Consider the following 26,559-nt stretch of genomic DNA (forward strand, 5'->3'; position numbering starts at 1 on the left):
CCCATTCTGACCTGAGATCAGATTCTAAAAATGTCAGTCGCTCTTCGATTTTTCAAAAATAGCAGACCTACAAGCTCGTATCGCGCCACTCGGTGGCGCGATATGAGCTTGTAGATCTGCTATTTTTAAATAGCTAAAGCATAACATGATGCTGACACCAAAATGGGTGCCCGGTCAGAATGGGTTTTAAAGCTTGTAGAATGCTTTATTTATAGGGGAAATACTGGACCCTTAAATGATTAGGATTTTATTGATTCCAATTTGATTCATTAATTTGATTTGTATACTATGGGTACCCGGTAGTACCCAGAAACCTAATTTGGAACCTAATTTCTATACACAGCCCACATATGTGCATTGCACACTGACTCCGAACAGCATTACTATTATTTCATAATAGGACATTTCTGTTTTATTAGGGGATGATGTAGCAAAACATCTGTTTTGGAGAAAGAGGATGCTATACTGGTGATGAGGCAGAATTAGGTACCCTGGCTTATAAGACAAATATTCCTTAAAACTTTCCCTCTATAACTAAACATTTATTTATTTCATAAATAGAGAATCTTTTACTCAATAGGAACTGCTCCCGTCGTAAGTTGATGTCATAATATGTCCATGTGTGGTCCAGCCCTATAGAATAGCCCTATATAATGCATGCTAATAAAAGTATTTAAAATATTACTTTGATGCTCATATTATCCTAATTACGTTAGACCACACATGGGCATATGACATTAACTTGTGACAGGAGCAGTTGCTATTGAGTGAAAGATTCTTTATTTATGAAAGAAATAAAAATATTGAAGGTGTTTTTATTTTAGTTGTAGAGTTATAATGTTTTTAAAGCATGTTGGTCTTATTAGCCAGGGTTCCTTTTAACAACCCTTGTGAATTGCATTTAACAATACCCTTGCCTGTTTGTGGGAAGTGTACTAACTGGTTTAGCTACGGGGACATAATTCCTAGCAACTGTTTTTCTTCACATTTCCTTCCTTTTCCTTTCTGGAACAGGTAACCCAAGTGATGAATGTTAAGTGACACAACTTTGTCATTATTGTCTCCACCAGGCCGAAGGCATGGGGGGAGAGTATGTTTTGCACTCCGTCCGTCCGTCCGTGTGTGTGTCCGTGAGCAGCTAATCTCCGGCACCGTTAACCCGGTCGATGCCAAATTTTGCACACACACTCCCTGGATGCCAACGATGAACGATGAATGCCAAATTTCCAGAACGGCCTGTTATAGCGCCACCAGGAGGCCGCTTTGTGCAAAACAAGTTTTTGCACAGTACACCTACAGATTTTGTCCAAACATCGCGCAAAGTGGTACACAGTCTCTCTAGAGCCATTCAACGAAACGGGTCTTTCAGATTTCTCAGACTCCATCCTGATTGGTTAAGATTGGCTTCCAAAGTTCACAGGAGTGCTCAGTTTCAAACAAAATGCTGCAAATCATGAACACATCGCGTGATTTCCGTGAAATTGTGCACGCACATTCCCACTAGGCCGAGGAAGAAATGCCACATGAACAATTTCAACTCAGCCTCAAGGTGGCGCTATAACTGGCCGAAAAGTGTTTTTACCTCTAACTGCACGGATCTGTGGATAATTTACTTTTGTTGCCCTTTTATCCAACCACCAGATGAAGGCAAGCTGCAATGTTCTACATTCCTATCCTGGTGGAGACCTGTGCCCAGAAGGGCACTTTTTCTAGTTATGGGTGTGGTTTCTTCTGTGCAAGCACAAGAGAATAAGATTATGAATAATAACAGCTAGCGTAGCCTAAATCATACATGGGCAACTGGAGGTGGCGGCCCCCCACCTTCAATGAAACACCGGATACCTGCACAGAGATATCCTCAACACCCTACAGTTGGCAGGGACATGACACCAGAATGATAGTGCTGCGGTGACTCAAAGCAGGAGCCGGGACCACATGATGTCACTGAGGCATAGCCTACAGGCCCCTGGTTCTATGTTCCTCACTTACCTTATGGTCACGGTTTATGGAGACTTGACAGGTCAGAGCAGACTTGGACCTGAAGTTCAGTACCATCTCTTGCTGACAGTGAACCACCGTTAGGTCAACAGTTTGAAACATTTACATTTTTATTTTATTTTTGTGTGTGCCCAAAATAGGGACTACATAATATGGCAGTGACAACGTGACATATACTATTTATTCACTACCATAATCAATCTACGAAAGCGCATGGGTTCAACTGAAACGTCTCAATTAGCATTTGGCTGTGTAGCCAAATGTAGTCATTCAGCCGGGACGCCCCCTGCTGGCCTAGTGGTCCAGGTGCATGCCACATACTGTATAAGCCTTATATACAGTATAAAATAAAAGCAGTGCATGTATACATGCCACATACCTTATACTATAAGGTATGTGGCATGTACTGCCACATACCTTGCACTGCTTTTATGTTCTCCAATATAGGCATGGCTGATGTGTAATGTGTTGCACCCTGTCCGCCTGTCCGTGACACGTGTACATGTGTGCGTGCGCGTGAGTGTGTGTGTGTGTGTGTGTGTGTGTGTGTGTGTGTGTGTGTGTGTGTGTGTGTGTGTGTGTGTGTGTGTGTGTGTGTCCATCTAACAGTTAATCTCCAGCACTGTTGGCTTGAAATGGGTCTTTCAGATTTTTCAAACGAGTGGCTCGTTTTGAAAAAGAAAAAAAAAAGATAAAAGAAAAAAAATCATATTCCATCCTGGAAAATTCCGAACATTGCTGGCCCACAATAACCTGCCTGACCTGACGGACACCTGTTCTCTGAGAAGCACCTTTTTCTAGTAGGCCTATTTAACAGTAAGATGTATTTTGTTCAAATGGCAGTGTAGCCAAATGTAACCAGGTGTGGAAAAAAAGAAGAATGAAACAACACAAGGAACAAGGACTCCTTAAAACCTTTACACGGAAATACCCAATCTGCCCAGTTACATTTCAAAACACTTCAAGGTATGAATTTCACATGACTACACTGTCGGGCCATAAATAATACATTTTAGGAAGGAAATAAATCTGCCTTCATGCCATGATTGGCCCGAGGGCCGGACTTTGGACAAGTCTGATTTGTTTGCCATCCCAGTGGACAGTAAGTAGGCTACATTTACTTTATAGGCCCCTTAACGGTAGGGTAAGTGATATTCCTTTAAAATGTATGTTTTTATATGTAACTTTTATATATATATATTCTTTTCATCGTTGTTTTTAAACATGTTGTTGGTATTTTATATGTACTTTGTCTTTATGTAAGTCTGTTGTGTTGTCCTTGTGTCTATATGTAAAAAAAAAAAAAAACTCAAAATAAATGAAAAAAGAACAGACACAGTTAAAACTGCAATACTAATTGAAGCTGATGAATGGGCACTCTCTCCTGATTGGCAAACTACACGGACATGTATTTTCTGTTTATTAAAAAGCTGGAGGGACTGGGAGACATTGTAGCAACTGCAGATCTGCAAGATCACAATGCTTCACATCGTGAGCTTGTCGTTCTGTTCTATTTAACTATTATTGATTTATTTTTTGGAAAATGTCAACATATAAAGCAATGCCGTGATATTAAAAATCACACCCCTTTGAAGTAAGGGGCGCTCTTATCATTCGTACATCATCATGACGTAAAATAGACACTATGCCAATTTGCGTAAAATTCTCCATTCATTGACAATGGGAATTCAATTTTTGTGTTGGACAAAAATACCGATGTGCTGACCCCAGAAAAAGTGCCTAAAATGCATTACTCATTCAATGCATTTTTGCATAGATAATACCATTCTGAACATTGGGTTAAAAGTTCTACTCATAATACCCTGCAGTATTTTGTCACAAGCCAGAAATGTATATAACCAAAAAACGAAAATCTTGTGCTGCTGTTTTTGCTTGTAAAATGTGTTATATTGATTTTGGCAACACAAAATATTTCTCAAATGTCATAAATACATTATTCCTAACATATGAAACAAGTGTTATTAAGAATCTAGATCATGAAATGTAGCAAATTAGTTAAAAGAAACGCTTCAACTAACGTTATTGGTACTCAGCACAATGATTTTTGCCAAAGTTTCACAACCTACTGTATAATGATAGGTAGAAAAGAAAAGCAGCACACCTTGGCCCAAAATGGCTGATAGTCTATCAAAATGTTACCACGCGCCCCCCTAAATTGGAATAATACAGGTTTCAACATATTGTATGCAACAATTAACTGTCACAGCATCTGACATCTGTACACCAAAGTTTTAGAAGATTTTTCCTTTCCTTCCAAATTTAAAAAAGCAACTATCACATGTAATTGAGTAATATTTGACCAGGAGTATCTCACTGTCCACCACTTCAACCATAATGGGCCTACAGTAATTAATTTAGTCAAATGAGCAGTTGAGACGAATAACAAGTCCATAGTTATGATCCATAATGTAGAAATGATGGATAAGGTGTCAGAATAAATGATGGACTTTAGACTGTTATTTGTCTCAACTTTGCCTAGATCAGATCAAAGGGATATTAAGCCTATCATGGCATAATATAGATTGCTTTATTTTTTACTATATTTTATAGTGTTTCACTTTATCTTATGTCAATGTCTTCTTTAAAAAAAGAAAATTTGGCTATGATTTAATTAATGTCTGCAATGTCAAAATCAGAACGATTCCACCTTACACCACTTAGTGGCGCTCATGAGCTGTTGCTGACATGTTTGTCCCTGCTGGGCCTCAAAAGACCACACTGTGGAGGACCATTTAAAACAGTGCTTTTCAACCATTTTCATATCAAGAGCCATTATCTATTCGGAATTGGAGCCACGGACCACCGTTTGATAATATTTAGCCTCTCGGACACAAAACTAAATAATATGTTGTACTTGTTGAACGGTATTTGTCCACTATCCATGCTGTATTGTTGTCATATACTGTTAGGAGAGATAACAGGCAAACGTTGATCAAAATAACAATTCTACATTCTGTAATTGTGTAGACATCTTATAAATTAACTAAGTAATGCAGATGTTTAACAGAATGTTTACTCTTGAGGGTGTAAAATGAGGTTTCATTTTACACTCTCAAGAGTTAAAGATCTATAAGGGTCCATTTGGTTACCAACTCTCCAGCTGGGGACCACCTGGAACCCCCTCAAGGACCACTGGTGGTCCCCAGACCACTGGTTGAAAACCACTGATTTAACACACAACACAAAATATGAAGAAATTAGAAGAAATTGCTGAAAGGTTGAATATGAGAACCTGCATACATGTAACAACAGAAATTAAAAGGATTTTATATTGTTTGTACTGAATTCATGACACCTGAATAATATCAAAATAATATGCACCGCAAGGGTTAGGGTTATCTGTTAAATTCACCGGACAATAAAGTTGAAAATGTATTTCAGAACTTAAAGGTATATTCAGTGATTTCACTTAATTCAAATATCACTTATTTTTTTGTTTTGTTGTGATAATCCTCCCTACTATAGAGTGTGCTGGCCATATAAGGAGTTCCTCCCTGTCCCCAGTTAACCCCTGGGGGTCGTTTTTGACTCTCTATCCTGATTGGACGAAAGGCTGGGTCCCACAGCCAAAAACGAAACCTAAGGTTTTTTGAGTGAAATCACTGAATATACCTTTAATCGTCTATATAAATTAATATAATTATAGCGGTTGTTTAAACAAGATTTTAAATGTAATATGATGTAATGCAGTGTAATGTAATTGTAAGCATTCAGATCAAATCAACACTATATCATTCAGTTATGCAAGATGGAAGTACAGTCAATATTTGGAGGTGGAGACATTCACTCTGATTTTAAGGACCGCTATGCAGCCTTCAAATCTAGATTTAGAAAATCTAGTTTAAAGAGTTTTATTTTAAGATGTGGTGGTATAATGAACTATAACCAATTTTATCGATTATACATAAAATAAATAATCAATTCCTCCTACAAACATTTCAAATTGCTAAAATAGGCGATCTGCATAAAAACGTTGCATGGAACGCGTTTGTGAAGCTCATTTGTGAGCCGACAGGCCTATACATACAATTTGTTGGTATTTAGAAAGGAAGAAATAATTTGACGAAATGAGCTTCAAGATGAATGGAAATTTAAAGGTATGGAATATAATCCATTCTGACCGGGCACCCATTTTGGTGTCGGCATCATGTTATGCTTTAGCTATTGAAAAATAGCAGATCTACAAGCTCGTATCGCGCCACCGAGTGGCGCGATACGAGCTTGTAGGTCTGCTATTTTTGAAAAATCGAAGAGCGACTGACATTTCTAGAATCTGATCTCAGGTCAGAATGGGTTCATCAGACCAGTGTGTGTCCAGTGGAAACCTCGTATGAATCTGATCTCAGGTCAGAATGGGATAATCAACAGTTGCATCCCTAGTGTACAGTCTGGTTCGTGCTATAGGGCCATAGGCTATGGTTTATTATAGAGTACTTTAGAGGCAGGAATATTCCAGAGAGTACACAGGGAGGAGAAGTGAGCTGTGTAGCAGAGGGTCGTGAGAGGGAACGAGGGAGAAGAACGCGCTGTTTGATCTCTCCGGTGGTGGGCGTGATGATGGAGAGCTCAAACACAGTTTAGGGTTCTGTTAACCTTGGCCAGCAATCAGGCCCCTCACATCTGAGGGATGGTGGTGAGAGGGAGGGGGATCAGTGAGGCTTAAATGACTGAATACATTTGAAGGAGAAATACCTCCACAACAAATTGAGCCCTCTGTCTTTGGGCCTCTCTCTGATGACACGCCATTGACTGATTTGTCTGAAGAGTGCTTTTCATGGTGGAATTAAGATGGACGGCTCCGCGATATCAATGAGGGGGTTCGACCCAAGCCGGGGCGGATTGAAGAGCACGCCGCAAAGCAGTTGGGCAAAGAGAGAAGACGGTGTCTAGGTCATAACCTACTCAATACTGCATGAGAATAGAACACTCCGTCACTGCCACAAACAAAAACGCATAGAGATACATTGTGAACAAGGTCAGGAGGAATAGATGTAGACTGATGGAACCGTGAACGTACTAAATGCACACACGCTTTTTAAAAATATAAAACAATATACGGTATATAAACACAAATACTTGAGTGCACACACACACACACACATCACACACACACGCACACACACACACACACGCGCACACACACACGTACACATTGCATGTGCCAGGCTTATGTATTCAGGAATGTCAAAAGACATAAAGGTTAAAGGAATGCTGCATAGCCTTACTGACATATAGGACACACACAGAGCGGTCTGCACACATTCGTAGATGCACACACACCTGCAGGAATTATTTATGTGCTGATACAGGCATTGTTGTAGTGCTCTTTGGGAGCACTACAGGACGGCGGCCTGGCTTTTTGGAAAGCGCAGCTGCTTTGCCTTTTCAAGATCGTTCTATCCTTTCACCATGACAGTGAAGGTCTCACTCCTCTCTCTCTCTCTCTCACTCCCCCTTTCTCCGGCTGTCTCCCCCCTGTCTCTCTCACTGCCTTTCCAATTGGTGTGTTCAAACGGCAGGGTCAACCCGGCTGTACTACTACCCACGGTGACAGTGTGCCAGTCCTTCTGGTGGTCCTGATTGACATTTTAGCAGTGGTGCCAGAGTAAAGAGGACCACAGACCATGAAGAGAACACTGACCACAGGGATGCACAGTGAGCCGGACCACTCTCTCTCTCTCTGTCTCACACCACTATCCATTAGCCAGGGTCGGCAGGTGCCCTCAGCCTGAGAGGGGGCTCACACTCAGAGGTGCAAAAACACAAAGAACTGTGGGTGAATAGGCCACCTCTGTGATGTACAGACAAAGGGAAGAATAACACTTTCGATGACCATCTTAGCAGTAGGGCCTGGTTTCCTCTCCACTTGTTTGGGACTAAATGTCATCCGTCGGCCTTTGCTTTGTTCTTCTCAGGAGGTCGGAAGCATTTAATAGTTGTCTGAGAGTCTTGCTAAAGTGATGGCATTTAGGTCACATTCCCACCTAATATTTCGGTAGAATGGGCGGAGAAGTTGGGATTCTTGCATATTTAATTTGCTGCGGTTTGCCTTCACTGTCATCCGCAGCAATTGGAAACGCAGCAGGGGGGACCTTTATCAATGTGTTCCATTCATAAACTAGCCTACACAGTGAAATCTATGGTGATAAAATTATACTCATGTGTCGTGCCGTCTGGCTTGGTGCAGCCATTCTCTGGCACCAGAAGGCAGGGGTAATGTCCCTAAAACACATCATTTTGGTTGTCTAACCCCATGCAGTCGGGTTTGAACAGGGCCTTTTCACTGTATGGTACCACAGTGCTACAGTAACCACCACAGGTCCCACAGGTCAAATCCCATGCAGGTCACCAGGTGCTGGCAATTATTTAAAATGAAGGAATGTATAATTTGCACTCTCTTTTCGGAAGTCCTTTTTAATAATGGTTAAGATCCGCAACGGCAGTCTAAACGTTTGGACTGCTGCTGCAGACCTTAAAGATGGAGTGCCACGATTCTTTTCCACCCTAAAACATGTTAATCAGGTATTATTAAAATATAAGGTGGAAGAACTCTTTTCAAAAAGTGTACAATATTTGTTAAAATCATGCTTTTAAGTGGACACGCCCACCAGTTCATTAAGTATGCCTGGTTTGCCTGGTTGGTGGTGGTGGGCGGTGATCCACCTGAACTGAAGCCGCACCCACAGCTGTAGTTGTATGATAAATAAGGAGGGGTTAGGGGAGGGGCTGATAGTGTGATGTCACTATATTGCTGTTTACTTCATTGGCCCGTTTGACTGTCAAGGGTTCAGCCTCCAGGAAGAAACCCTAAATACAAAGTTAATACACCATTGCGCATAAAAACAACTCCAGGGTGTCTAATGAAGTACTGTCACCTCATAGACACATGAAAAACTGGAAAAATACAAAAAAAGTGGCACTCCATCTTTAACGATTTATTAAAAAAAGACCCCTAAAACCTCTGCAGAGAGTGCGGATTGCACCTTCCTTTAATACGTATTATCGGAATCGGAGTATAATCTCAAACTTTTCCAGAAATGTCCTTGAGTTGAACGAGCCTTCCCTTCCCATTTCAATAGACATTCATTTAAAACTCACTGTGGTGCAGATCACTTCTCAGAAACACCAGCGAAATTAAACTATAGGTGAGGAATGAGAGTCATTGGTCTGGTCAGGGCAGAGTGATGGAGGGTGGGGCACTGGGGCGGGATGGGGGGGGGGGCTGGGTTACAGTGTAGTAAGTCTGCCAACTTGGCCCGACTGCTTAATCCATTCTAACCTGAGATCAGATTCATACGAGGTTTCCACTGGACACACACTGGTCTGATTAACCCGTTCTGACCTGAGATCAGATTCTAAAAATGTCAGTCGTTCTTCAATTTTTCAAAAATAGCAGACCTACAAGCTCGTATCGCGCCACTCGGTGGCGCGATATGAGCTTGTAGATCTGCTATTTTTCAATAGCTAAAGCACAACATGATGCCAACAACAAAATGGGTGCCCGGTCAGAATGGGTTAACTATCCAATCCACACAAGGACCATTTAACAGCCTCGGTGATTAAGGCTGTGATTAATTGAATTAGGTTTGTCAGCTATAGCTTAAAGCAAAAGCCTCCTATAACTAACTATGTCTCGGATGGTTTCAAGGGGTGATTGAATGGACGAGAGGAGACCACACATTATTAAAGTCATACATCCCTGTTTGTTGTTATAGATCTGAATTATTACCTAAATGACCTCACATAGCTGCTCTCATGTTTTCATAATCTAGCACTGCTCTTTGATGTAGGGTGTGTGCATGTGTGTATGTGCGTGTGTGTGTGTGTGTGTGTGTGTGTGTGTGTGTGTGTGTGTGTGTGTGTGTGTGTGTGTGTAGAGCGATGGAGAATGAGTGCACCTTTATGAATTCATGAAGTGATGGTGGAATAATGAAAGTAGGGGTTTTCTTTGACGTATTTTATGGGTAGCTCAGACTGTCACATGCTGGGAGTAAGTCGGGCCTAATCACTCCTCACTGCAGCAAAAAAATGCACTGTGACAGCTGTTATTAATGTACTGTGGGAGTGCCTGAACTGCACGCATGCACATACGTTCGCGCACGCACGCACGCTCGCTCGCTCACGCGCGCACCCACGCACGCACGCACGCACACACACACACACACACACACACACACACACACACACACACACACACACACACACACACACACACACACACACACACACACACACACACACACACACACACACACACACACACACACACACACTTTAACATATTATCAAAGTGCATCTATATGGACACAAATGTATGAGCTTTCTGAGGATTGATGCTGTGTAAATACTGTAAATAAATCATGATTTGTTTTATTAATATTTTTTAACACAAGCTGAAAATAGTATTTTTGTTCCTCCACCTGGAGCAATGGCAGAGGTACAGTATGATAAAAAAAACATTAGGATTACAACTATTAAAAGCTATAGCTAGTACATAGGTTTTTTTTTGTCCACTGTCTCCCTCTGTCAACAGAGAGAGGTAATCGCAATGACATCTGCACTACAATAAAGATGGTGGTGTATAGTGTGCAAACCAATGTTTCTATTTTATTTTTTGAAATAGCAGATCTACAACTCCATAACATGTCACATCGCGGCACGTTGTGAGCTTGTAGATTGTCTATTTTCAAATAGCCGATGTATAGGGTATATATTTTGATGGGGAACGCACTGGAACCCCCTCTATAGGACCCCTGGGGGCCCAACTTTGAGATCCAATGCTCTACACAGTTAGCTACACGAGTGGCCCAGATACGACCATGTTTATTCAGCTATTTGTGGTACCAATTAATTAACCACATGAACCCATGCTGTCACTATCACGGACATTATGTGAAAATAGCCGATCTACAAGATCACAACGCGTCACAACAGAATGAGATTTGGTGTAGAGGGAATGAAAGGAGAGGGCCAAGTACAGACCCCTGGGAACCCTGGTCAACATCCTTAACCCATTCTGACCTGAGATCAGATTCATACGAGGTTTCCACTGGACACACACTGGTCTGATGAACCCATTCTGACCTGAGATCAGATTCTAAAAATGTCAGTCGTTCTTCGATTTTTCAAAAATAGCAGACCTACAAGCTCGTATCGCGCCACTCGGTGGCGCGATATGAGCTTGTAGATCTGCTATTTTTAAATAGCTAAAGCATAACATGATGCTGACACCAAAATGGGTGCCCGTTCAGAATGGGTTAAGGGTTCATAGTTCAAGGTCAGGCGGTGGAACATTGTAGATTGTATAGGTAACCGGAAGGATGGGGTGGGGGTCGTGGGGCGCTTCTTGTATTCTTTATTGTTGGGGATAGTTTTACTGAGGTTAAGTTTAGGATTAACTACTAGAAAACCCCCCAAATCCGGGTTGGTTTAGGCATAGTTTGTTTTATATTTTTGAGGGGGCGCTATAGCCGATCCAATTTCCAACTTTGAAAAACATCGGCCACTCACTGACTGGTATCGGTGAATGTCATTTCATTTGTCGATACACCGATTGCAGTTAAGAAAAAGTTTTGGTCAATACTGATGTTCAGCAGATTAATATCGGTGTATCCAGTAGAATTTGAAGTGGCTCCCAGTGGACATCAAAGTTGTTTGTTATGCATCAGCATTCTGGGGCTTGTTTTCTTTCTAGTGTGCAATATTGTCTACGGGTTTTCTGGCTCTGAATTTCTTTCCCCGAATCATAATACACGTGGGAGGTCAGAAGAGAAAAGCACATTCTTTTCAATAAATGTGTAAATTGTAGGCACAGTGTATAAAACATATAATTACTACTTAAATCTGTGTCATTATGGTGTATAACCAAGCCTGCCCACAAGTCCCGTCTCCCAGAGAGGAGAGTGAACCCCAAGGATCAAAGAGAAGTTTTGACTGGGGTCGACGCAGTCATTTGCATGTTGTCTTCAAACCCACAATGCCCCTTAACCATGCTAATGAAAATGAAACCTGAGGACACAAAAGAGCCATCCGCCTCATTATCTGTCCAACAGTCAGTAAACACTCACATTCCAGTGCAACTAACTAACAGACAAGAAGAAGAGAAGCTGTCCTTTCTGGCGGAGCTGTGTTGACAACTTTCCAGGCGCTGATTTTAGCGAATGAAGCTGCATATCTGTTGAGCTCCGACAGAGTGACAGCCACCGGGTCGCTCAGCTCTGATGTGCTCCACTCGACTTTGCTTTTTTATGCAGACTGGGTAACCTAGTTTACTTTGCATACTGCACACATGGAAACATGAAACCCTGGAGTATCGCAAGCTCATGCATTGTGCTGCATAATACTGTCTGTTTAATTGGCAAAAAGGAAAAATCCTCTTTGAATCCTCATCTTGAAGAATGTTGTTGAGAATATTTTTTGAATAAACAAATCAATGCAAAAAACAAACAAACAAAATCACTTAATCTGACAAACCACTTATGCCCTATTTTATACATACTGTATAACTGTAGTCATACAACGGTGTCACACACAAATAGCAAAAAAAACAAACATGTAGAGGCTTGCATGGGGAAAATGCCCCCACCTCCCAAAATTGATTATTATTGTCTCCACCAGGCCGAAGGCATGGGGGGAGAGTATGTTTTGCACTCCGTCCGTCCGTGTGTCCGTGTGTGTGTCCGTGTGTGTGTCCGTGAGCAGCTAATCTCGGCCACCGTTAACCCAGTCGATGCCAAATTTTGCACACACACTCCCTGGATGCCAACGATGAACCTCTGCCCCAAAATTTCCAGAACGGCCTGTTATAGCGCCACCAGGAGGCCGCTTTGTGCAAAACAAGTTTTTGCACAGTACACCTACAGATTTTGTCCAAACATCGCGCAAATTGGTACACAGTCTCTCTAGATCCATTCAACGAAACGGGTCTTTCAGATTTCTCAGACTCCATCCTGATTGGTTAAGATTGGCTTCCAAAGTTCACAGGAGTGCTCAGTTTCAAACAAAATGCTGCAAACCATGAACACATCGCGTGATTTCCGTGAAATTGTGCACGCACATTCCCACTAGGCCGAGGAAGAAATGCCACATGAACAATTTCAACTCAGCCTCAAGGTGGCGCTATAACTGGCCGAAAAGTGTTTTTACCTCTAACTGCACGGATCTGTGGATAACTTTGTATGCCAACTCCCTAGTTTACTTTTGTTGCCCTTTTATCCAACCACCAGATGAAGGCAAGCTGCAATGTCCTACATTCCTATCCTGGTGGAGACCTGTGCCCAGAAGGGCACTTTTTCTAGTTATTATTATTATTACCCTTATTATTACTATATAATTGATTCAATTGATTAGAGTTCATGCAAAATACAATACAGACACCCCTAGATGCATGCATGTGCACATGCAGTATATGCATGCACACACTGTGCACAGGCAGAGACACCATCGCTCAGTCGCTCTCTATCTCTGTGACGTTTTGATCATTTGAGAGTTCTTTCAACAGGAGCCAGGGTAGCACATCATAGAGCAACACAGGTCTTCATGGAGCCAGGGTAGCACATCATAGAGCACACAGGTCTTCACAGGAAAAAAAAAATCACACTCGTGTGAATAAGTGAGGGGCTCTAGCTCTGTTCATTGTTACCGGCATTTGATGTTTGTGTTAGTGACAAAACAAACATTAAGCTCTGTCCATTGTCAATGGCGTTTTTAATGTTTGTCCAAGGAAAAACAAACATTAAACCTGTATATAGGAGAGGGGCTAGCGCCCCTCAAAAAGGTCAGTCACAGGTCAGTGCCCTGCGCCTCTGTGTTTATGGTATGAATGAAGAGTAAGGGTGTGTGTTAAAGTCTATATATGGATGTACAGTATATGCATGTGGCGTGTGGGTGTGTCATGTATAATGTATAACTGTAGAGGCGTCATTACAGTGCCATGTATGAAACACACAGTCCCTGATACCACAGCCACCACAGAGAACTTCCTGTACGGTAACCTCCTCTGCCTCATTTTACCTCTGAGTTTAATCTGCATTGTCCTAGATCGGTGTTTCTCAAACATGTTCACGTCAAGGACCCCCACATTTGATACGTATTTGGCTACAGACCCCTATCTGATATGATTTACGGACCCCTATTTGATATGATTTTGTACCAGGGGGCCACGGACCCCTATTTTTTTTTTTAAGATATTTTTTTGCGGCTTACGCCTTTTATTGATTTTTGAAGGGACAGACAGTAGGCTGACAGGAAACGGGAGAGAGATGGGGGGGAAGACATGCAGTAAAGGCCGTGTCGGGTCCGGGAGTCGAACCCGCGGCACACTGCGACTGGATTACCAGTCCGGTGCCCAGACCGTTACGCTACGGCCTGGGCCCACGGACCCCTATTTGATATGATTTTGTACCAGGGGGCCACCATAAGAGATTTGTCATGATGTTTCTGTACTGGTGCCCATTGGACACCGGCCTACTCGGGAACGATGCAAGTTGGGAATGCAAGCCCCACTATTCCCGTCTAGATTTATGCCTGTATATATATGGAGGTTTCTGTGTCTGTCTGTGGTCCCTTTCATGCACATGAGTTCCTTGTGAGGCATGCCCAAATATCGAGTCCAGGTTTGTCTATGACGTCAGTCAGTACTACACCATCATATTGATCAGGGTACTCCATATATGGGGGTTTTCGGATTCATCAATGTTATTTAGAGATCCGCTGATCCAACCAACCTCTCACTTGGTGCTCGGATCCTCTGCGATTCAAGTCGATTGGTTGGGGCGGTTCTCAGTATACGCTGGTGAGTCATACTCAGCTTCCTTAGATACAGACCACTCTTAAGTCCTAAGTGTTCATTTAACTCTGAAAGGAGTCCACATTGTGTACATGTATAGAACATGACAATATCCATAGCCAGATGGTCCGTTTGTAAGAAGCTGTTCAGTGCCGTCTGTGCGTTTGTCTCTGTGTGTGTGTGTGACGCACATGCATACTAGTCTATATGTAGGCTACACTGCTACGGTATTGTCCCGTGTGAATCTGTAATCTGTCTAGACATTAAACAAATCTGAGAGACCGGGAATTAATCTGATGAACCCAGAAACCAGTGGCCTGAGACAAAGTCAGATTAACAGGATTAGATGAACATGCTGAACGATAGACAGATGAACAGTTGTACAGTCTACAACAGGCCTACTGTAAAAAGAAAGAAAAAGAAAAAGCTTATTTATTCTGTATATCTCTCAGTCTGGAGTTGTTTGTTGTGAAAGTTGGAGCAGTGGTTCTCAAAGTGGGCGCTTATGGGGGTTTAACTACTATAAAGGTATATGAAAATAGACAATAAACAAGACAGCTCACAACGTGTCGCATTTTTGCCATTAAAAAAACGGCCTAAAACTGCGCACCGGCCTACTCTATAGAGTAAACATCCTTTCGGTTGTGGTCCGTGGCCAAATATTAATTTGGGGGGCCTTGACATGAAAGAGATTGAGAGCCACTGCCCAAAGCTGTGGATGGCCCTTTCATGTGGAGCCCAGTGCTGGCGGAAGCCACAGAGCCGGACACAGCTGCCGACATGTGTCACCAAAATGACGTGTTTACAGGAAGAGGTGGTGAGCGCAAGAATCTGGACGAACATCACCTTCACTCAGAGTCAGTGGGCGCAGTGAGTGATAAACAGATTGAAATATAGCCCACAGTGTCCAGTTCAGCATGCTTTGATCTCTCACCCTAATGAGCTTTCAGAGATGAGAAGATGGGTCTTTTCAAAAGGACCCTTGATTCTTGGGGAGACCTGAGGTAAGAGCAGCTTTAAGCAGCAAGACATTGCCTCAACTAAAATTAGTATTCCCTCAAGTATTGCAAGCTACATTAGTAAAACCTGCCCAGAAAAGTCTCCAGAGAAAGGGTCACTTTCATCATTTTTGAGATACGCAAGTTATAGCTTTACAGTGAGCTTGAGGAATGGAAACCATAAATTTGTTTATTTTATGGTCCTTTTTCCCCCTCTTCTTTCCTTTTTAATACTGTAAACACATAGCTTAACAATGTCAATAATTCCCTTTGTAGAGATGGCAGCTACCCGCCCACTCCCGGAGTAAATCTAGTAGTTATGTTTGTTGGGAAGGATTAAATACTAAACCACCGGTGGGCTGAGACACTGCCAGGGGGGGGATATTTGTTCAACTGCAAAGTGCTTGTGTACAGCATAATATTCAGTTAAAAGCAAAGCCCCTCAGTGAGAATATGCAGCTGGATATGCAATCATACTTCAATCAAGAATATTTAATGTCCTCTCCTCGTTCAAATTCAGCATGCAGTGCACTCTAGACCTCTCATGCTCTCCTTACTTGTGACAGGCATGCCTGATTTATACAGTACTTAATTGCATGACGGTGTCTCGCACTGAAAACAGCCGCTCTTTAAGCTCACAACTTGTTGCACTTGTGGCGCGTTGTGAGCTTGTACATCTGCTATTTTTCGGTGCGAGACGCGGTGTAAAAGAAATCAGGCGTTTGGCACTCTCATTAGCCGATATACATAACATGAAATGGATGCCTGCACATCATTATAGATGCACACCCACTGGACATCACTATGATGCTTGCAGCATTTAAATGGAATATCCACCTACGGTTTGTCCAACAATGGTGAGAGAATATCATTTGGCTAATCACAGGCAGTTTATTTCCGGACAAATTAATGAATTAATGTTGATTGAAGTTCCCAGTCAAAGGAGAAGCAGACTCCCGTTTTATTGATGATGAAAAACTTTGGCGATCTAGTCATCTCCCCTACGTGTGTGTGTGTGACTCGTTGGAGGTGCTTAATGATACCAAGCCCTCTCAAAGGCTGCAGAGGCAGAATGACATCAAAGAGTGGTTGACAGAGAGAGACTCTGAGTTGCATGTTAATAGCCCGTTTCTCTTTAAAATGAAAATAAAAATGTAACGCGCACGCATGCAGACGCACGCGCACACGCACCTATATCAGCCTCCACCACGTCTTCCCCCGAAAGTGAAATTCAAACTCCGTCTGAAGTTTGTACGACTATCTTTCTTCAAATCTTGTTCATTTATTTATTTATTTATTTTCGTCCTCTTCAAAGGGGTTCACGCTGAAGCAAAGCCAGGCATGTTTTAGCATCATTAGAGCTATAGTGGGCGTGTGTGGTGAAGACCGACTAATGACAGCTAGCTCGGATTTCCAGCACATGCATGCGAGAGAGAGCCAGCAGGCTCATTTCCTCAAACAGACAGACATGTATAGATAGAGGGGATTTGTTGCGATGTATAATACCCATAATCCTATTCTCTGACAAAAACAGGATAGTGGCATTAGACTTTACAGTCATGGTTTACTGTAGGTTGTGACAATTGTTGGGTATAGTAGGCTGCAAATACTGCAATGGAGATGTACATTACAAGTACATAGAAGTCCCGTATTCAAAAGTATCGGCATCAATATGTACTTAAAGTATTAAAAGTAAAAAGTAGGGCCGGGACTAATTGCGATTAATTTAGATTAAATAAATACAGAAAAATGTATCGCGATTAACTACAGATAAATTAATCGCACCTTTTTTTTCACCGCGGAACGTGATAAAAAGTCACCCCATTTTGTGTTGCCTAGAACTGGAGGTCTGACAAAAAACAGTAACAATATGAAGTAAGTACATCTTTGTGATGTCACTGAGATGTACTTGTTACTGTTATTTTTTTTCAGACCTCCAGTTCCAGGCAACACAGAATGGGGTGACTTTTTATTATTATTTCCACAACAGGTATATTAATGACAGTAAAATGTTGAAAATGAGTGGTATCCTGTAGTCACTATTCATTGATTCACTGGGATACCAAAAAACATTAAAAAAAAAGGTTTCTCGCTGTTCTCGGGTTGAATATTGATATGCGATTAAAATGCGATTAATTAGATTAATTTTTTTAATCGAGTCCCAGCTCTAGTAAAAAGTACTCATATTGCAGAATGTCCCATTTCACAAGTTCAAAATGTGTACAAAAGCTTTGAGTCTCCACCAAAACATTATTTAAGACAAGCTAAACTACTGGCCAGCGACGGCATATGAACCTGTTTCTGGTGAAGTGATCCATAGAATATATTGGCCACCTACTGTATAGAATATTCGCACTGCACTCTTTTTTCCATCTAAACTAAATCTAGCAGATCTTGTAGATCTGCTATTTTTTGGTGAGAATGGGGAAGCTGCGTATCAAGTGGTTTAAAATGTTTGTGTTGAACTGGCCAGCTACAGCGAATTAACAAACACATGTGGCTGTGCTTTCAAGGACTAACTCTTGCTGAAATCACATGTTGACACGACTTCATAAAGTCCCCACCATGAGGCCTGGTCCTTTGCTAGTCCAGGGCGATACAGATTAGACTGTAATACAGGTTGATTTCTGCTCTCCCCTTCACATGGCTAGCCCTGATACAACCATACAGCTCATTTTCACAAACACAGTGCATGCGCTCGTGCGCGCGTGCGTGTGTGCGTGCACGTGTGTGTGTGTACAGTATGTGTGTGTAAATGTGTGTGTGTGTGTGTGCGCGCGCGTGTACCTCACTTCCTTACTCACCCCTGCTTCTCCTCAGTTTATTCTTTTCTTCTGGATCTCTGTGTGAGATTAATTCCTCTCTTCCCATCTCAGGGCTGTCAACTCGGGGTATAGAGTCATTTTTTAAAGGCCGCCGTTCCCGAGGACGGGAAACTGATTGAGTTGTGGCCTTTTTCTGAGTGGTTAAAGAACAGGATTAATGCACAACTCAAGAAACCATCGTGCTCAAAAAAAAAGCAAGGAGAAAATATGTCCTATATGGGAGAGCCTCAAATAATGGAAGTTTATGAACAAGACGATTATGTTCAATATCATACATTATTATATGGTTGAGATGTGTGAGCTGTGCATAACAGAGAAATACAGCAGCATTTTTACCATGAATAGGCATTAAACACAGCTTGTGGTAATGATTAATAATATCCATAATGGCACGGCATCTTGAATGGCTAGTTGAATGAGGAATATATACACGGCTGCACTAAACAACGGATTGATTTCAAGATTGGAATAGCTTTTGGAAACCTGAAAATAATCCCCTTGGATAGGAATCTCTCTCTTTTTCTTTTTAATCTTTCAGCCCACTTCTTCCAATTTTAGCTATTTTCCAATATGTTCCCAGTTCCCAGTGTTGGTCTAGGTAGGGTGTATTGCAGAAACCACATGTCTCTTCTCATACACATGAGTCACCAGCAGCTTCTTCTCACTTGAAGAAGCCTTTACACTTCTCCCTCTCCTTCTCCCCCATATCCCCTCCCCGCTGAACGGGCACACCGACCAACCAGCAGGAGTCGCTAGCACAGCAACAAAGAGCACCATCCCTTTGTTTGGGGCACCAATTCAAGCTGGAGGCCTGGTGGCGAGTGTAACATATAGTTAACCCCTTGCACGCCGGAGTGACGGACCTATTTGCGATGCCGTCTTCCAAATGCATCCCATTCTGTCCGGTGGATTAAAAACGTGGATTAAACAATGAAAACATAACTCGGGGCAACTCGCGTGTACAATTAATTAATTAACTCGAGTAACTCTGGTTCTGTAATCAAAGTGTTAAAGGGCCACTTCACCCCTATTGCAACCAGATCTTATTTACTACTAAATACTGGAATTTCTAAAAACACAAATTACCCACATAAATCCCCCCAGGAAAGTGTTTCTGATATTACTTCAAAATAAAGGTTTTGAACTATATCACTCGGCACCACAATATGTATACACGTATTGCACGCAGTCAGGAGGCCACGGAAGTACCAAGGCTCCAACGACTGGCTCTGTGTGTGACGTCATGTGGCAGCCAAGTCTATGGACTTTTTTTACGCTTGCTTTATCCCATTCTGACCTGAGATCAGATTCATACAAGGTTTCCGCCGAACACACACTGGTCTGATGAACCCATTCTGACCTGAGATCAGATTCTAGAAATGTCAGTCGCTCTTCGATTTTTCAAAAATAGCAGACCTACAAGCTCGTATCGCGCCACTCGGTGGCGCGATATGAGCTTGTAGATCTGCTATTTTTAAATAGCTAAAGCATAACATGATGCCGACACCAAAATGGGTGCCCGGTCAGAATGGGTTATATATTCCCCTGTGACGTCATGTGACAACCAAGTCTATGGCTTTCTTTAACACATTGATTGCTAACGCTTGAAATTCTACTCAGGATTGCTTGTGCTACACGATTAACATTGGACTTTTTAACTTTTTAGGGGCCCACAGCGAGGGGCCTCTTATAGCACATCGCACATCGCATAAATCAAAAGAACGCCAAACTAGTCCACTTCAATTTAAAAAAAAAAAAATGATTCTACCATCTTCCATTCTGGAGATATTGACCTTTTTCTAAAACCTGCTTTTCGCTGCACGCTGCTCTTTTGAAAAAACAGCAGAGATATGGAAGGTTGAAGTTGACAGACATTGACAGACAGATATAAAAATGAACACAAATAATATCATATACATACTACACACTGAATGAAAGCCCTGAATGTCTACTTTTAGGAGGAAAACAAATACACATGGTCCCATGTATAGTTTGTCAGTAATTGGCTGTTGAATGCAGCTTGCGCCCACCAGAGAGGATTTCAGAAAATGCATGGACCTGAAGAACCATTATTCACAAAATAAGGCCTATAGCGACATGTACATATGATATACCGTATGAAACAGAAGACTCTCTGCTTTCATAAGAAAAATACTTCTACTGTAATAATAATACAAATCACACCCCTGTGAAGTGAGCAGTGCAATGTTGTGCAACATTGCACTGCTCACTTCACAGGGGTGTGATTTTTATTATTATTACAGTAGAAGTATTTTTCTTATGAAAGCAGAGAGTCTTCTGTTTCATACGGTATATCATATGTACATGTCGCTATAGGCCTTATTTTGTGAATAATGGTTCTTCAGGTCCATGCATTTTCTGAAATCCTCAGAGTATTTTAGACAAGACAAGGAACTGACAACTAAATATTCACAAAATAAGGCATATAGCGACATGTACATACTATATACCGTATGAAACAGAAGACTCTCTGCTTTCATAAGAAAAATACTTCTACTGTAATAATAATGAAAATCACACCCCTGTGAAGTGAGCAGTGCAATGTTGTGCAACATTGCACTGCTCACTTCACAGGGGTGTGATTTTTATTATTATTACAGTATTAGTTTTTTTCTTATGAAAGCAGAGAGTCTTCTGTTTCATACGGTATATATTATGTACATGTCGCTATAGGCCTTATTTTGTGAATAATAGTTCTTCAGGTCCTTCATTCTCTGAAATCCTCTCTGAAAAATAGTATTTTAGACAAGGCATATAGCGACATGTACATACTATAGACATATCTGAAATTGTCTCAGTAACAGGGGGGGCAACACATGTCTTGATCAGTGTACCAGGCAGTCTACCTTCCGATCGTTTCAGAACGATAGTGTATTGTGTAACGGTGAGACACGTTAGTCGTTGTTGACAGACATGTCTGGACATGTTCTGGGGCAAAGAACCTCAGGAGAGATAAGCGGTGGAAAGGAGGAGAGAGAGAGACTCTAATCAATGTGTATTCGTTATACTGTACATTACAAATGGGTCGATTACGTCGCAGACGCCTTCATTGCGGTCTTATCACTGCAATTATAATGAATAAAAAGTCGGTTACAACCACACTACGGAGTACGGATAGTGTTGCCTGGCGAAGGCTCTATGGCTAATGGTGATCCACGGTGTCGAGTCGAGAATCGCTATACGGGCTTATTTGCCCAAACATGGGTGGTCAAGACATATAAAGCGGCCAGTTGATCATCTCTCTCATAATACGTCATTCGTTTCGCGTATCATTATGACATGGCGACCGTTGCAGATTATTCTTATATACGGGCAGAGGGCTCTCATTTTTCGAGAATGAGAGGACGAGGTGGAAAGCGATCGCAACGCGGGCCTGGGGGGGGGTTCCACGGCGGTGATCTCTCCTAGTAACGTCGGGCAGAGGGCTATTTTTCCGAGTGAATGAGAGGACGAAGCGGCGGTTGCAGTTGGAGGCGTTATATCCTTTTTCCGAGAATGAGAGAGATGCAAAGCGATCACAACGCGGGCCTGGGGGGGGTTCCACGGCGGTGATCTCTCCTAGTAACGTCGGGCAGAGGGCTATTTCTTTCCGAGAATGAGAGGACGAAGCAGCGGTGAAAGGCAGTTCGAGGCACAGCCACAGTGGGTAAGTGAGTGGGGGGGGGACTGAAACTGAAATGCGACGATCCGAAACGAAGAGGGGGGGCCTACATTGCTGCCTCGGGAAAAACCATGTAGAAACAGGAGGTGAGGGGAATCAAGTGTATTCACACACACACTAGCATGGGTACCTCCATTTTAGATCCCCTTGACATCTGCGTTGGTCTATGCCGTGCATGCCGGCGAGGCCGCCTCCAGTACGTCGTAATGGATACGGCATGCCGCATAGACCAGACCTCTTTTCAGGAGGGGGGGGCTTTTAACTCCCGGATCACATAACGGACCTTCCTAGAGACATCGGTGTTACTTTCTATGTTGTCCGGGCGCGTATAAATATGAAGCACATTAATCATTAAAAAAAACAATAAAACGCTTTAGAGCGTTATGCGCAGACGGCGTTCGATATTAATAAAGCGCTTTAGAGCGTTTTGCGCAATCGATGTGTTAAGAAAGCATGCCTCCCCATGACATCATGTTTGTGTGTGTGCCCCATAGGCGCTCACTTCACACAAGTGTGATTTTTGAGGGGCGCTAGGCCCTCAACATCACATGGCAGCCGAGTCTATGGACCAGTAAATGTATGTTTGTTTAGTAAACGTCATGTGTCGACAGTGACGTCATGTGTTGATGTGTAGGAGTGAGGGACCCCTCACTTCACACAAGTGTGATTTTATCATTATATTTCCATGTTTTATACTTTTTGAATATTTCACATGCTGTATAACATCACATCGATGTGGATCTGATTGGGCTACAACCGTACCCAAAATTTGAATTCATATGTCCTTTCTGTGTGGATCCTGAGATCCACATCACTTTTTAAAATGACTTTTCTTTGTAGAAATGAAGGCTGATTTAAGTGCACTGTGCTCTCCCTCTGTGCTTGCTTGCAGTGTCAACGGCCAAGGCAGGGGCCGGAGGGTATAGGAATGCGTTTCTTTAGATGGTGGAACTCTTGCGAAGCAGTAGATACTGGTGGATGTCATCTGCGTCGCGCTTCAGCCAGGCGGCGTTGAGGAGAATGTTCTCGCAGCACTGCTTCACCGTGCGCTCAGCCACAGGGCGGCTCTCGAAGAAGCCCTTCACTTCGTCCGCCATTTTGTCAATGGCGAACCCATCGACGGTGGACTTGATGAGTCGAGCTATGAGGGATCCGCTGTAGCGGTCGGACAGCACCTCCCAGTTGTCCTTCACAAACGTCCAGGCCGCCTTTCGGCCTTGTTTGCTGCCGCCTGCCACGCCGCCGATCACCAGCACCGTGTCCTGTGAACGGACCTCTTCGGAGAGGGAAAAGGCCAGGACCTTTTGGATGAGCTTGGGGGCAGAGATGGAGCCCAGCACTCGTTCAATGCGATTCCTCTCCTCCTGCATGTCGGCCTGCTTGTGAAGCCTCAACATGGTGTCCAGCGTGGCACCGTCCCCGTGCTTCAGCACGGTCAAGTACACTGGGCCCCTTAGATCTGCTGGCAGGATGCGTATCCCCTCCACATGGTCCTTGAATCTCAGTATGGCCTCCTCCAGTGTGGGCTTGTGTCCTGCCTTCCCCAGCATCGCCAGCACCAATGCCCTTAACAGAGCATCCAGATGGCCTTCTCCCTGCTTGCTCTCCCAGCCCAGCTTGAGGCCGATGGGCGCGAGGAGGTCCCGGACAAACTCCTCAATGTAATCGTGGAAGTCGGTGTAGGAGAGGAGCGAGGAGAGCACCGCCAGGTTACTGCTGAGGTCACTCCACACGGTGTAGTCGGACTCATTGACGAACGCCGCCAACAGCTTCAGCACCTCCACCGTGCTGACCATGCCCGCACGCGACAGAGAGAAGAGGTCATTCTGCAGGCTCAGCCGATCCACAGGCCGCAGGGTGAGGTCTCTGACGCCTGGAAGAAGACACTCCAGCATGGAAGGGCTGTACTGGACACGATAGAAATCTACTGTGCCTGGATTGATCTTGACCCACTGGTCTGGGCCGACGTTGTTGAGGGTGATGGTGGTCTCCGGGCTGTCCAACAGAACCTTGTGCGTGGTGTCCCCACTGAGGCAGACACTGATGGGAACCATCCAACTGGGACAATCCTCGCCCTTGTATGGTCCGCTGGCGCAGAACTTCTTCTGGGATATCTTGAGGACACGGTCATTGCCTTGCTGTTCCTGGTCCACTACAATAATAGGGAAGCCCATGTGTTTGGTCCAGGAGTCCATAACTGCAGCAATGGGTTTGCCACTGGCCTGTTCCAGGCTATCCCACAAGTCCTCTGTTGATGCATTTTTATATTGGAACTTCAAAAGGTAGGCATTCATTCCTTTCCTAAAGTCCTCGTCTCCTATGTAGTTGTGCAGCATGCGAATGATACAGGCCCCTTTGCTGTAGGATATGACGTCAAATATCTCATCCACCTCCTCCGGATGGCCGACGTTCACCTCAATGGGATGGCTGTTGTCCAGTGCGTCCAGGTCCAGAGCACGGGCATAATCGTTAACGAGGAACTGGGTCCATATGTCCCATTCTGGGAAGCAATGGCCCACGCACAGATACTCAATCCATGACGCAAAGCCTTCATTAAGCCACAGATGGGTCCACCACTCCATGGTGACCAGGTTTCCAAACCACTGATGTGCCAGCTCGTGTCCGACCACCAGAGCCACCCACTGCCTGCTGGACGAGCTGGAGTTCTTTGTGTCGATCAGCAGTGCCGTCTCCCTGTACGTTACAAGGCCCCAGTTCTCCATGGCGCCAGCAGCGAAATCAGCAATAGCTATGAGATCAATCTTGGGCAGTGGATAAGGAACACTGAAGTAGTCTTTGTAGAAAGGCAAAGTCTTTGTCGCAACCTCCAGTGCAAAGTTCCCCTGTTCTGCCTTCCCAACGGGTGTGTAGACGCGTACCGTCACACCGTCTGACGACTGACTCTCCACAAAGTCATATTCACCAATAACGAATGCCACAAGATATGTGGACATGATGGGTGTGGTTGCAAACCTCACTTCCACAAGGCTGTCGTCGCCTGGATACGGCTTTTGGTCAATGACGTTCATATTTGACAAGGCCACTCGGCCCTTGGGAACTATCAGAGTGATGTCAAATGTAGCTTTGATAGCTGGCTCATCCCAGCAGGGGAAGGCTCTGCGAGCGTCCGTGGCCTCGAACTGAGTCACGGCCGCGTGGCGGACTTCTCCTGCAGCGGTTGTATATTTACTTCTATAGAAGCCTTTCAATTTGTCATTAAGCTCTCCCGTGAAGTCAATCTTCAACGTACCGGATCCTTTCTGAAGAGGGTTGGCAAATGACAGAGTGACTCTACCGTCCTCGTTTTGATAGTCGAACCCCGTAGCATTCATTTCCCCTCCCTCTGCGGCAAAGGATGCTGCGGTGATGTCAATGTCCAAGCAGTTCATCACAATCTGACCTGTGGCCTGTGTAACCTCCACCGCCACCTCCAGCTTCCCCTCGAAGGTGAAGTTGGCGAGGTCGGGCTTCAGGCACAGCCCATAGTTGACGGGGCGGACATCAGTGGGCAGCCGTTCAAAGGACTTCTTTTCGGACATGGTGGCTTGTCTATTGCCTGATTTGTCACGGTCACAAAGACACAGGGCTATAGCTCGGTTGCTGAAGCGATAGGCCTTGAAAGCAAGTTGAGACTGTCTTCCAAATACCTGAGTGTTTAAAGATCTGATACGCCACCATTGCTTATATTGGTACAGTGGCACCGCTGTCACACGGGGCTTGGCCAATCAGACGAGCCGAAAGTCTGCTGATCTCCCAAATATGGCAAATTGATCGCAATAGAAAGCCAATTTGGACCTTTAGATTACATTAGGCTCTTGTGTGCAAGAATGTGACTTTGTGACACTTTTCTGACATCACGTGTTAGTGACACGTAAAGTACCATGCCCATACTGTATACCGCTACACGGCCTGAATTAAAGGTAGATTCAGTGATTTCACTTAATTCAAATATCACTTATTTTTTTGTTTTGTTGTGATAATCCTCCCTACTATAGAGTGTGCTGGCCATATAAGGAGTTCCTCCCTATCCCCAGTTAACCCCTGGGGGTCAAAAAACCTTAGGTTTCGTTTTTGACTCTCTATCCTGATTGGACGAAAGGCTGGGTCCCACAGCCAAAAACGAAACCTAAGGTTTTTTGAGTGAAATCACTGAATATACCTTTAACTAATGAGTCTGACATAAAAACGTTTGAAAACTCCCATATACATTGATGGTCCTGTTCCAGGGCTGTTGCTCTGTCCACTGCA

At 43.5% G+C, this 26,559-nt stretch overlaps 1 protein-coding gene across 1 annotated transcript; it reads right to left on the reverse strand.

Moving 5' to 3' along the window:
- Nucleotides 1-23,249: 23,249 nt before the first annotated feature.
- Nucleotides 23,250-25,850, reverse strand: LOC310878989 (puromycin-sensitive aminopeptidase-like; the record flags this gene model as incomplete). Its single annotated transcript, XM_083793405.1, has 1 exon — nucleotides 23,250-25,850. One exon carries the CDS (start codon nucleotides 25,848-25,850, stop codon nucleotides 23,250-23,252), a length of 2,601 nt encoding a protein of 866 aa, XP_083649531.1.
- Nucleotides 25,851-26,559: the final 709 nt, after the last annotated feature.

Source organism: Protomyctophum parallelum (assembly GCF_964188405.1).
Source record: "Protomyctophum parallelum genome assembly, chromosome: 21".
Taxonomy (NCBI): domain Eukaryota; kingdom Metazoa; phylum Chordata; class Actinopteri; order Myctophiformes; family Myctophidae; genus Protomyctophum; species Protomyctophum parallelum.